The following is an 11,748-nucleotide window of genomic DNA, read 5'->3' on the forward strand; positions in this document are numbered from 1 at the left end:
AACACGGACACGACTTTATTTTTATAGAAATAACTTCTGTGAAAACTACAAGGTCTACAGAAACTACAACTTCTACGTCAGCTGCAGCTTCTTAATACTCTTACAGATAGATTTACTACATTAAACCTTGACTATAACTATTGCAACTGCTATTCAAGGATTCTATTTTGTGCTATGTCAACATCACCCATGTCCTCTAACATCATTCTAACTCTGTTTATAGCACGCTTGTGTCAAGGCGTCGACTCCAACTACCCAATACTCATTCAAAACCGATGGAATAAGCATCAGATACATCGTTGCATTTCAGCTGCTATACTACCAGGCGGGGTAGCTGGCGGGGTCATCTTCGTGGCTGGCTGAGATGTGAGATTTGAATGGGCCATGAAACGAGGCCGCCTATCAAACATTATTTCGTGGTATCGTGTGTGCTAAGCATCTTCATTGCCTTTGTTTGGCCACTAAAAATGGGCCTCACAAACATACGATCGGGCTTAAATAGAGTATGCTGACACTACTATATACGATTTTTGTGTGCTGTTCTTGATTTAAAGATGTCGGAATATAAACCCTGGCCTCGCGGTACGTGATATGAAAGAGTCACACGGAGTTGTTATTCTGTTCTTCAAGAAGACATCAGTCCCGTGCATCGTGCATCTATACCATGGCACCTCAATCTAGCCCAGGGCCTTATACCAAGGTAGTAAACGACACTGGTCTTGATCATGGAGATATTGCGCCCGCCATCATCTCTGTGACGATTCAAAAAAGCGGCAACAAAAGGAGAGGCACCAACAAGGGCATGGCAGGTGCTGGTCTCTACGCAGCTCTTCTGGGAACCGCGGGCTTTGCTTTGCCGCCATCGTTGAGCTCAACAAGCTGGACAATTGGAATTATAGGACTGCTTCTCGCCGGTCAATCAACACATGACATATCCCAAACGGACGACAGCAAGTCTCACTCCAGGGTGCTTTACCTAGGAGACGCCGCATCCCTTGGTGTTGATGAGCGAAATACTAATGAAATTATCATGTATCGAGCTTACATGGATGAAAATATACTCAAGATTACCGAATACTTTGTGCCCAATGTCGGGTCTTTCTTGTACAACGTTAGTGATATCATCAAAGGATGTGCGCACGGGGGTACAATGGACAGAGAGGTGAAGGAGTTGTTTACTTTCACTTTTCCAGAACCTCAGGTCATTAATCTGTACCGTTATATTTCCATTCGTGGGTTGAGTCCCACGCCAAGCTTTGGGACGGATGGTTCCGAGCTCCCCTCCAATGGTCTTCCGAAGCAAGGCTCATTGGTTTGGTACGACGCCGATGGGAAATTTCTGGCGCAGTGGGATGGCGATAAACAAGAAGAGATAGTCGATCGCTTTGGAGCCGGATGGTTCGACTCCAACAACAAGGCCATCCGCCGAAACCTAGTGTCGTTTATTCAAGAGATGAAGCCTCAGTTGAGCTCCAATATGACCATCCTCCACCTGAGCGATAAGTTCAACACCCCAGTGCTTGTTTTGAACAACTGGAAGGTCAGTGATACAGGTGATCGGGCAGCAAACGTGGCAACACAAGAGGAGGTCATGCGCTTTATCAAGACTGATCAAAGGAACTGGGATTGGGGGTACCAGTGGGATAGCAACGGCGATATCTACCCCTGCAGCTCGCCCTATTACTACCGAGTAGACTACATGACTCGAAGCGAGGATTCTCACCTATTCTTTCCCCTTACTGATAAGGATTGGACATATACGACAATGATTGTGAAGAAATTTTAATGACGCATAACAACAAACGAAGAAGCTTTGAGTCCCATTTCATCAAAGTCTCTTGATGAAGTAATGGATAAGGAGAAATAGCTAGTTCTTTGACGGACCGCTGTTGGTTTGACAAGAGCCGGTGGTACAGTATGTAATGGAAGTTGCTCCAGCTAAAAGAAACTGGGCGGCAAGAAAAGAAGCAACAGAAGCAATGTTGAGCTGCATGGTGCTTTGGTGCTGGCGTTGTAAGACTGGTTTGGCAATTGTAGGAGGTCAAGTATCTTGTAAAGATAATTGGCAGGTGTGTAATTCTTGAAGTCTAACTGTTCAGTGGGATATTGTGAGAAAGGGGAAGAAAAAGAGCTTTATATATCCGTATTCCAACACATCACAGACGAAGCCCCTGAGATGTATACTGAATCTTTTGAAGGATGGCGGAGTTAGAAATACGACGTATCGGAATTTCCAGGATACTTCTACTTGCTGTAGTTTGGCAGTTAATATTTTTCTTAGATATATTATAACTCAATGCGTTTAGAGTATAACTCTACTGCTATGTTTTATAGACAACATATGTGAAGGCATCAACACGGGTTTTAATGTGGATATAGCCTCCATCAGAATGCGGGCCGTTGTCCAAAGGAAGCCAGACCGCCGGGCCGCCTGGCTAACGGGAGCTAATCGGTTTAACCTTGATTTTCACAAAGATTAGGGGACCGAGAGCCGTCAAATAATATGTCCGACCGAGCGGCATGGCCCGCTTGATAGAACCAACGATGAGTCCGTTGGCAGAGACGAGCCGCGATCGACTAGCCTCTCTAGATACGAGACTGACTGATCCTCCCGTGGCTGAGCATGCGAGAAGCTTGAAACCTCCAGTATCTATCAAGCATTACTGGAGCCATCATAATAAAGTCCTCCACAAGTAACTCCGTGCAACCGCTTGGCCCAATAGACACTGTATTAACCCTGTCGTTCTGTTGAGCCTAGAACAAGCTGTATGGATCAGGCTGGAGGAAAGTATTCTTACTCAGGTATTACTGACACGAAACATGGAAAATGGAAAAGGCGAGAGAGAATAGAGACGATATTTCAGATACCAGATAGCATTGTTGCCATCCCAGTCTAGAACTCGTAAGAATACAGTCAACTGTACTCTTGATATCTAGCCCCCATATCTTTGGGTGTTGTGTTCCTTTCATCATTACCACTGCATTTAGATGTTCATTTTATATCGCAAGATGTAAGAAATAAAAGAAATATGGATGGTGGTCAGACGTCTACGCTCAGGATCCATCCTTTACACACCCCTCAGATGCCATCGTCCCTCTGACGGAGGGCTCAAGTTATCAAGAGCGATAAGAAGTATCCCGTCGACGAATTGGGCCAAGGGGCTGACTTACAGACAGAGGAACGTATACGGCCATTGAGGGATATTTGCAGTTGCAAGAGCACAAAGACAACAATAATGATGGAGGGTAGTAGATGAGATGGCATCATCAATCTTGGTCAACTTTACATAGGTATGTAGAACCTTGCCCCTATGACAATCTGGTTTCCGTTGGAGCCCAATTCAGGTGATCTTAAGAAGTCTTTGTTGATGACACTGAATTAAATTGACAGCTACCTAGGTAAATTACTAACTCAAGGTCTATCTACTGCAATAAAAACAGACACAGATTGTCTCACAAAAACTCAACACCAAACCCTACGCCTCATCATTATCATAGTGAACATCATTCTCCATCGTCGCATCAGACTCGCGTCGAGGCAGCACAAGTTCAGTCTGCATGCCGCCGCCGCCGCCATACTCAATCACACTCGCCGTGTCCGACAGCTTCCCCGACTCAAGGTCCTCTATGCTCTGCAGCGCCTGGATAAACTTGCCCTGCTCGCTCTTGAGCTCCTCGCGCTTATTCGCCGTCGCCGCGTCCTCATCCATGAGCTTCTCGTAGACACTCACCGAGTTTGAACCGCGCACGCCAAGCTTGTCGTCGAGATAGTTGCGAAGCTGTCGTCGGATCGCGGGAATCATGCGGCAGACGATGCGCTGCGTCACGGCGTCGGAGTATCGTAGGGCAGCTAGTTTATAGTATCCCCTAACATACGCAACAACCTCAACCTCTCGCTCGAAATCATCCGGCTTCAGTTTGGTTTGCTCCGCTTCCCGTCGCTTGACCTCCAGGATCTGCTTTTCCTCCGTTAACACTTCCCACGGCACGAGGTTCTTTTGTGCGTAGCCCGCTCCCTTCATTCTCATATAATGTCGGAACCGAGTCAGCACGGCTCGCTCGCTTTTGAGACACTGATCAAATGCTTCCGTGTTGTATGTCATGACTCTTTCTGCCTCATCACTGTAGAGCGCCTCGAGTTCTTTTTGCGTCGTTTTCCAGTGCTCATCCAGGCAGCTCTTGAGGTGCCGCTTAGCTTCTGTGTATATGAACCGCTTCTTGAGATTCTCGAGGGACTGATTCAGCGCCGAATCGAGCTCGGCTTGAAGCTGCCGAATTACTTCTCTCAGATACACGCTGGTGGGCCGATTCCACGGTCTGATGGACTCCATGGCCAAATCGTTGTACACATCCGGTGGGATGATGCTCGGCATGCCTGCCTTCATCTTGGCCTGGATCTCCTCCTTTACTTCTCGCAGTGTACGGAATGCCCGACCAACATCACTGAATTCCGTAAATGGTTCCGGGAGAAGTTGCTTCTGTGGCGGCGGTGCAGGATGAGGAGGGCCAAAGCTGTTGCCATTAGCAAAGCCGGCTTCCTCGGGCTTGACCGAGCTCGGTGTCCCGTTGACTGGATAATCCGTTCTCGTCCGCTTATTCGATGGCGTTGCTTGCGGTGCTGTATTTCGTCGCTTCGAGGGAGTGACGAAGCTTGTTGTGGCAGTGCCGACAGAGGCCGCATCGGACTCATCATCGTCCATAAGCTCCACCACTTGAATATCGGTGCGATCCTTGAGAATAAACTTGGGTTTAATCTCCAAGAGGCAGTCTCGAAAGTTGGTTGGCAAGCTGTTTATACGAGCTGCAAACTCGTCAATCTTGAGCCGCGCACTATCAGCAAAGCTGTTGAGGCATGTCTGAATCTCTAGCTCAACATTGTGGGGGAGCTCAGGAAGGTTGGCCAGCTGTCGGGTGACTTTGTCGAGATGGTATTTGACTTTGTGTTTGATGTTTGGCAAACTAGAGGTGTCAACGTTAGCAGCCAGATACCAAATTTGAGTTCTTGTGAATTGATTCATTCTTACCTCTTCGCAAATTCCTCGCCAAGCCGCTCTGAGAGAAAAGCCTTGAGCCTTTCCACGCCACAGCGGTCGACAAATGCATGGAATGCACCGGGCCATTTATCTACAGACTCGTCCTCGAACATCCTTTCCTCCCACTTTTTCAATTCATCCAAGTCCTTACCCTGGGGGCGGGAGGTTATGAAATACCCTAAGCCGGTTGAGTGAGCTTGCCCCTTCATGATTTCGAGCCACTGGGTATGATTTCCACCGTCAGGTAAGAGATCTGCCTTGGTCAGCACGCCAATGGTCCTGTCCTTAGCTTGCAACCTGCGGGTGAGGCCGAAGGTTGCCGAATTCTCAGCGTCACTATTCATAGGCATGGCACAAATAATGATGGCAGAGGGGTGCTGGATGTAGGCGCTCGAGAGGTTTCGAACTACGTTGACCAGGTACTCGTCGTTGGCATCGGCGGGATTCTGGAAAATGCCCGGCATGTCGTAAAAGGACAAATCAGGCAAGTCAGGGCCCTTTATCTCCAGAGAAACAACGTTGGGGGAGAACTTCGCCAAAGTCTCCTCTGCTGCCTTGTCGATGGGCGTATTCATGGCAATGGAGCCTCGTCCGGGGACAAAGAGAACGGGAGGCTTGTCATCATTCAAGATGGCAATCTGAGCCCAGCGCAAGACCTCTTCGATTTCGCTCTTGTCGTGCATAGTTTTGAACTCCAAAACAGCAGTGCTAGGTAGCTTTCTCCAGGGAAAGAAGGGGTCATGCTTCGTGACATCAGATTCATGAATGGGGCGGTTGGGGGTTGGCCCATACGAGTATTCTTTGCGGAGCCAAACTCGACAGGACCATTCGGAATTGCGGGAAACGCGAATGTGCAGAGGGCATCGAGTGCATGCGCCCTCGCTCCGAGGCAGATCTAGGTTGGCGAGGCCTGACATGAGACTGGACTTGCCCGCCGACTGATCGCCGACAAGGACAAGCTCGGGGAGTTGCACATCATGAGAGACGCCAAGCTGCTGGAGCTCTCCCAAGGTGTCATTGCAAGCTTTGAGTTTCTTGCCAATGTCCTGAAACGAAGTGTGGAAGAAGCTCTCGTCCATGTTTCTGGGACTGCCTGCAACAGGCACAGTGGTAGTTGCCACCACGGTTCTGGCTCTAACTTCTCTGAAGATGGGCTCTGTGGTATGTTCTGACGCTACGGTACGCTCACTAGGCGCAGCTAGGAGATGAAAAAGTCAGCATGATATGATACGATATGATATGATGAAAGGGATTCTCATGATGGGCATCCACAATGAGACTCACGAGCATTAGATCTGTTTCCACGACCAGCCTTGGACAACTGATGAAACTCGGGGTGATCCACGGCATCGTCACCATTTGTGCCGAAATCAGTGACGCTGTTGGCATACGAGTTTGGCATTGGCTCAGGCTTCACCCGGATTGATGTCTGGGCTGGTGCTCTGCGAACACGGCGGCTTGCCATGATGATGAGATCCTCAGAGGAGTCCTAGTCCGTCTTGGAAATTTGAGTTTCGTCAGACATTGACGAGATTCGGCTTCGCTGATGGGAAACGCTTGATTCAGATGATGATTCAGATGGTCGTTGGTGACATGTGGAAGATGGCCAAGGTGAATCCAGATGGCGATGGGAGCGTAGAGGAAGGAAAGAAGGTGAAGAAGGGAAAGGAAAAGAAAGGAAGTGATTAGGCAAAGGATACGGCGATAAATGGGTATTAAAAGAAGAAAGAATAAGAAAACGAAGTGAAATTAATGAGCAAACGGCCCAAGACGAGATGAAAGTGAAGGCGAAAGTGAATGAATGACCTTGAGCTCAGACGTGGAAAAACGTTGATGCTGATGCTGATGTTGGCAACTGATATCAATTCACCTAGCCAACGAATTGATGGCGTTTTGTTGCTGCCCCATCGGCCTACAGGGGTTGGTGTGAATGTTAATGCTTGATAGAGGCAGCGGTGCCTGGTTCAACCGTCAGCCAGCTGTAGATGGTACAAGGAACAAATGAAGGTACAAAACAGGCCATTGACTCCTGTTAGAGACACGGACAAAAAAAGAAGCGAGACTCACTAATAAATTGACGGATTTCTGAGCTCTGTAGCGTCGCCGTGCTAACAGAAGTGAATGCCGTCTGAAGCTCAAACATGAAAGCTAAAGTACAAGAGAGAGAGAGAGCTTGAGCCTTTGCCCAAAAAAGGGGGGCTGGGCTCGAAGCTTCAGGTACAAGTACAAAGTACAGAATACTTGGGGCCACGTGACCTGCGTTTCACCACTTGCTGTACTTTACTGATCAAGCCTTGGATTCTGCCTGTCTATAGGATACCCTGTAATAGCTTGTATGACTTTGAGTCGTTAAGCTGTTGTGCTGTGACAATGACAGCTCAATATCAACTGATGTGATTGATGTAAATCTACCTACCTAGTCAGGCACATAAACACAGCTACTAGTCCACCTTAGTATTGTGAGGCTTTTCAGCAGCTGCCCCTGACAAGAAGCAATTGAGGCTCCATTGCCGCCCACAAAGCTTTTACTGAGAAGCGCCTAGTGCTGTGGCCAGTGGATCTTGTGCTCTGCCTTTGCTCCGTTAGTACCTCGACTCTGCGTGCCGTGTAATTTTCAGTGGCCGCCATACGGAGTACCAAGTACATGTACCTCGATCACAAGACAAATCCTGCGATGCTTAAGAGATGATCATCCACCGGTTGGGCCGCTGTCTTCATGTTCAATGATGTATTGTGACAGTCTTTATTGTAGTTTCTGCAATTTTGAACAAGTTTACAATCTCAATTTCCCTAAATCTGCCTTTCCCACTGCGCAATCCCTACTGCAACTCCAGTTCCAGCGTAGCACTCAGCAAGGCTACTGAAGTACTCTTGTACCTGCACCACCGCCTTGGGGAAGAAAAAAAAAAAAAAAAAAAAAAACTGATCCAAGAGAAATTAGTCTTCAGCCATCGGCTCTTAGCTCAACCCAACCGTAGACTTTACAGCCTCATAGGAGTAGCCAGTAGCAATACCTTGAGGTTCTCCTTTCTGTCTTGTCATCTCATCTCCCGGTTACTTAGGCTCAGAATACCACATCATCATGGACGCTGCAGGGAACGACGCCTTGGCTGAGGGCCGGCGCATCTACTTAGGCGCGGCAACTCTCTCTCGATCTGATGGACCCCCAATACTGACTGACCGGTAACAGGCAATCTCCACTACGTCCTCAAGTCGCAGGACATTGAGGAGTTTCTGCTCCAGAATGGCTTCGACGACATTGAGAACATCCACGTCTCTGTCGACCCCGTCAGCGCTCGCAACCCGGGCTACTGCTTTGTGGACTTTGCCGAGCGGGCCACCGCTGAGCGAGCTCTGACTGATCTCAGGGCAAGTCTCCGTGGCCGTGAGGTCAAGGTCGGTCCATGCGAGCCTAGGAAGAAGCGCAATGGAGACGGCCGGTCTACCTTCCAGCGCGGGGGTGACTGGAGATCCCCCTCTGGCGACGATGGCCAGCAGCAGTTCCAGAGCGAGCCTAGGGAGCAGAGGCCCCGAAGAGACTTCAACCGCTCCGACGAGGTGGCCGATGAGTCTCAGGGAAAGCGACTGTACGTTGGAGGACTGGCCAAGAACCTGGACCAGGAGCAGAACAACCAGGAGGTTATGGACATTTTCACTGGATTCAACCCGTACGTCACTCACTCACCCACCAACTCACTCACTCAGCGTTTATTTCATTATAGCTAATGATGAGAACAGCTCATACATTGGCAAGCGCATCACCCCCCATGAGAGCACTCGCAGCCCCGCTGGAACCTACTACTACTGCTTCGTGGACTTTGAGACCAAAGAAGAGGCCGAGGCCGCCATGCAGGCCCTGGATGGTGCCCAGTACGACGGAGGCGTGCTCAAGGTCTCCCTGGCCAAGAGGACGGACAGACAGTCCACCCGCCCCAATGCGACATCAGACCGCAACAACGGCGGCCAGGGACGCGGATGGCGATCCTCCAACACCCCCCGAACTGAGGGCGGAGCACCGCCACCGGCCAGAGCCATGGGATCCAACAACTGGCGCCAGAGGACCGCCGAGTAGGTAGCGGACTGGTTGAGTTGAGCGACTGCAGTACGACTGAAATTTGGAAAATTGGAAAAGGGGAGACTGGCTACCTATGGACAAGGCCACACACAGTAATGCTGATTGATACATGATGTCTGAATTCTCTTCTTCTGATGTATTTGTTTCTTATCTATAACAACGAACGAACACAACAACAAAAGGTGGAAAAGAGGGAGACGGCCTGTCTTGTCTCGTCTCATGCCTCTCGTATTATAGCAGCAGCGAAAGAAAACACGACGATGCCACTGCAGCCCTTCTTTGTGACTGATGATGATGCTGATGCCCTCGGTTGTATTATCTAATATTACGAAGCACAGTAATAAGAGAGTTCAAACCATTTGCATCCTTAGCTTCAGGAACCGGCCACCACGTGCGGCATTCTCTTGTCCCGCCATGCTGGTCTGGCTTGGAATTTGGACCCTTTTCCCGCCCCTCAACTCGTTTAATTGCATATCCCGCCTCTCCTCCAACCATTGATCTTCACCCCTGTCATCCCAGCAAATCGTGACCACGAGAAAGTCAGTCGTGCAGCAGCCGCTCCACCGCCTTGCCTCCCGCCAATTCGCCGGCCCAAAGATTCCCTCTCTCTGCATTGTGGACGAGCGACTTGGTGTTATTTCTTTCTCCTCATTTGTCTGGCGCTGCTGCTCTGTTCTGCGCTTCTTTGCAGCTGTTCTGAAGCTGAAGCTCATAATCTCATCCCGCCAATATCAGTGATACCCCTCCCCCTCTCTCTCCCGCTCCAAGCTCCAAACCTCCCAACAATGTCTCTCCACGTCCCCTTGCCGCATCGTTCTGCCACTCCGGTGGGCGCTGCCACCAAGGCTGTGATCTTGGTAAAGAATAACCCTTTTTCTTTTTGTTTTCTTTTTCCAATTCCTATCCCTACTCCTGTCTAGATGCTCCTGTTTGTTGCGCTTCAATGAGCTCTGGACAGCTGGCTCTAAGCGCACACCGCCGTGCAACCTCACTATTTCGCATTACAAACAACAACAGCTAACATATTCCCTTCTTTTTTTCTCCTGTCTAGGTCGGTGGTCCTTCTCGCGGCACTCGATTCCGCCCTTTGTCTCTCGACCTCCCCAAGCCGCTCTTCGACGTTGCTGGCCACCCCATCATCTGGCACTGCCTCGACGCCGTTGCGCGCGTCAAGCAGATCCAGGAGGTCTACATCATCGGCTACTACGATGAGTCTGTCTTCCGCGACTTCATCAAGGACTCGGCCCGGGAGTTCCCCGGCATCAACCTGCGATACCTGCGCGAGTACGAGGCCCTAGGCACCGCGGGCGGCCTGTACCACTTCCGCGATGCCATCCTAAAGGGCCGCCCCGAGCGCCTCTTCGTCCTCAACGCCGACGTGTGCTGCTCGTTCCCTCTCGAGGAGATGCTCAAGCTCTTCATGGAGCGAGATGCTGAGGCCGTCATCCTGGGCACCCGCGTCAGCAACGAGGCCGCCTCCAACTTTGGCTGCATCGTCTCCGACTCGCACACCCGCCGCGTGCTGCACTACGTCGAGAAGCCCGAGTCGCACATCAGCAACCTCATCAACTGCGGCGTCTACCTCTTCTCCACCGACGCAATCTTCCCCTCCATCCGATCCGCCATCAAGCGCCGCACCGACCGGCCCCGCCTCGTCTCGTACCCGTCCTCGGACAACCTCGACCACTTCAGGATGCCCCGCGCCGTGGCCGACGACGACGACGACGAGGACAAGAAGGAGGTCATCCGCCTCGAGCAGGACATTCTCGGCGACATGGCCGACAGCAAGCAGTTCTACGTGTACGAGACCAAGGACTTTTGGCGCCAGATCAAGACGGCTGGCTCGGCCGTGCCCGCCAACGCCCTGTACCTGCAAAAGGCCTGGCAGACCGGCAGCGAGGAGCTTGCCCCCGCCAGCGCCAACATCGTTCCCCCCGTCTTCATCCACCCAACCGCCGACGTCCACCCCACGGCCAAGCTCGGCCCCAACGTCAGCATCGGACCCCGAGTCGTCGTCGGCGCCGGTGCCCGTGTCAAGGAGAGCATCGTGCTCGAGGACTCTGAGATTAAGCACGACGCCTGCGTGCTCTACTCCATCATCGGCTGGGGCAGCCGTGTCGGCGCCTGGGCTCGTGTCGAGGGTTCACCTACCCCTGCCGGCAGCCACTCCACCAGCATCATCAAGAACGGCGTCAAGGTCCAGAGCATCTCCATCCTGGGCAAGGACTGCGGTGTTGGCGACGAGGTCCGCGTGCAGAACTGCGTCTGCCTGCCATACAAGGAGCTGAAGCGGGTAAGTTTCTTTTTCTTCGAACCCCCTTTATCCCAACTCAGCGAGTGATTCATACTGACCCTCCTTTCCCCCTATTTAGGACGTCACCAACGAAGTCATCATGTAAAGAGCGTTTCCAAGAAGTTAGCGTGTGATAGACAACAGCAACAAGCATGTCTGCGATTGAATTTTTTTTCACGGGATATAAAAAAGGGGGTCGGGGGAAGGGGGACTTCTTAACACCAAAGAAATAATCCAAAAAAAAAAAACAAAGTGATTCCCTAACTGTAATGATGTTATGCATTCTATTCCTAGGCCTCACGCAGGTGGGCAGGTGTTTGGGACAACGCCATAGAATATTAATGTTG

The 11,748-nt window shown here is 50.7% G+C and overlaps 4 protein-coding genes across 4 annotated transcripts; 3 read left to right on the top strand and 1 right to left on the bottom strand.

Annotated features, from left to right (window-relative positions):
- Positions 1–664: 664 nt before the first annotated feature.
- T069G_09052 (uncharacterized protein) lies at positions 665–1,786 on the top strand (the record flags this gene model as incomplete). The annotated part of the gene is made up of 1 exon (XM_056176262.1): positions 665–1,786. One exon carries the CDS (start codon positions 665–667, stop codon positions 1,784–1,786), a length of 1,122 nt encoding a protein of 373 aa, XP_056024740.1.
- Positions 1,787–3,476: 1,690 nt separating this feature from the next.
- On the bottom strand, positions 3,477–6,498 carry T069G_09053 (dynamin family domain-containing protein; the record flags this gene model as incomplete). Its single annotated transcript, XM_056176263.1, has 3 exons — positions 3,477–4,959; positions 5,025–6,231; positions 6,318–6,498. The coding sequence occupies 3 exons, from the start codon at positions 6,496–6,498 to the stop codon at positions 3,477–3,479; spliced, it is 2,871 nt and encodes a 956-aa protein (XP_056024741.1).
- A 1,617-nt stretch (positions 6,499–8,115) lies between these two features.
- T069G_09054 (RNA recognition motif domain-containing protein) lies at positions 8,116–9,105 on the top strand (the record flags this gene model as incomplete). The annotated part of the gene is made up of 3 exons (XM_056176264.1): positions 8,116–8,167; positions 8,224–8,701; positions 8,772–9,105. The coding sequence occupies 3 exons, from the start codon at positions 8,116–8,118 to the stop codon at positions 9,103–9,105; spliced, it is 864 nt and encodes a 287-aa protein (XP_056024742.1).
- Positions 9,106–9,893: 788 nt separating this feature from the next.
- T069G_09055 (nucleotidyl transferase domain-containing protein) lies at positions 9,894–11,507 on the top strand (the record flags this gene model as incomplete). The annotated part of the gene is made up of 4 exons (XM_056176265.1): positions 9,894–9,965; positions 10,160–11,242; positions 11,306–11,401; positions 11,481–11,507. The coding sequence occupies 4 exons, from the start codon at positions 9,894–9,896 to the stop codon at positions 11,505–11,507; spliced, it is 1,278 nt and encodes a 425-aa protein (XP_056024743.1).
- Between the last annotated feature and the right edge of the window lie 241 nt (positions 11,508–11,748).

Source organism: Trichoderma breve, chromosome 6, assembly GCF_028502605.1.
Source record: "Trichoderma breve strain T069 chromosome 6, whole genome shotgun sequence".
NCBI lineage: Eukaryota > Fungi > Ascomycota > Sordariomycetes > Hypocreales > Hypocreaceae > Trichoderma > Trichoderma breve.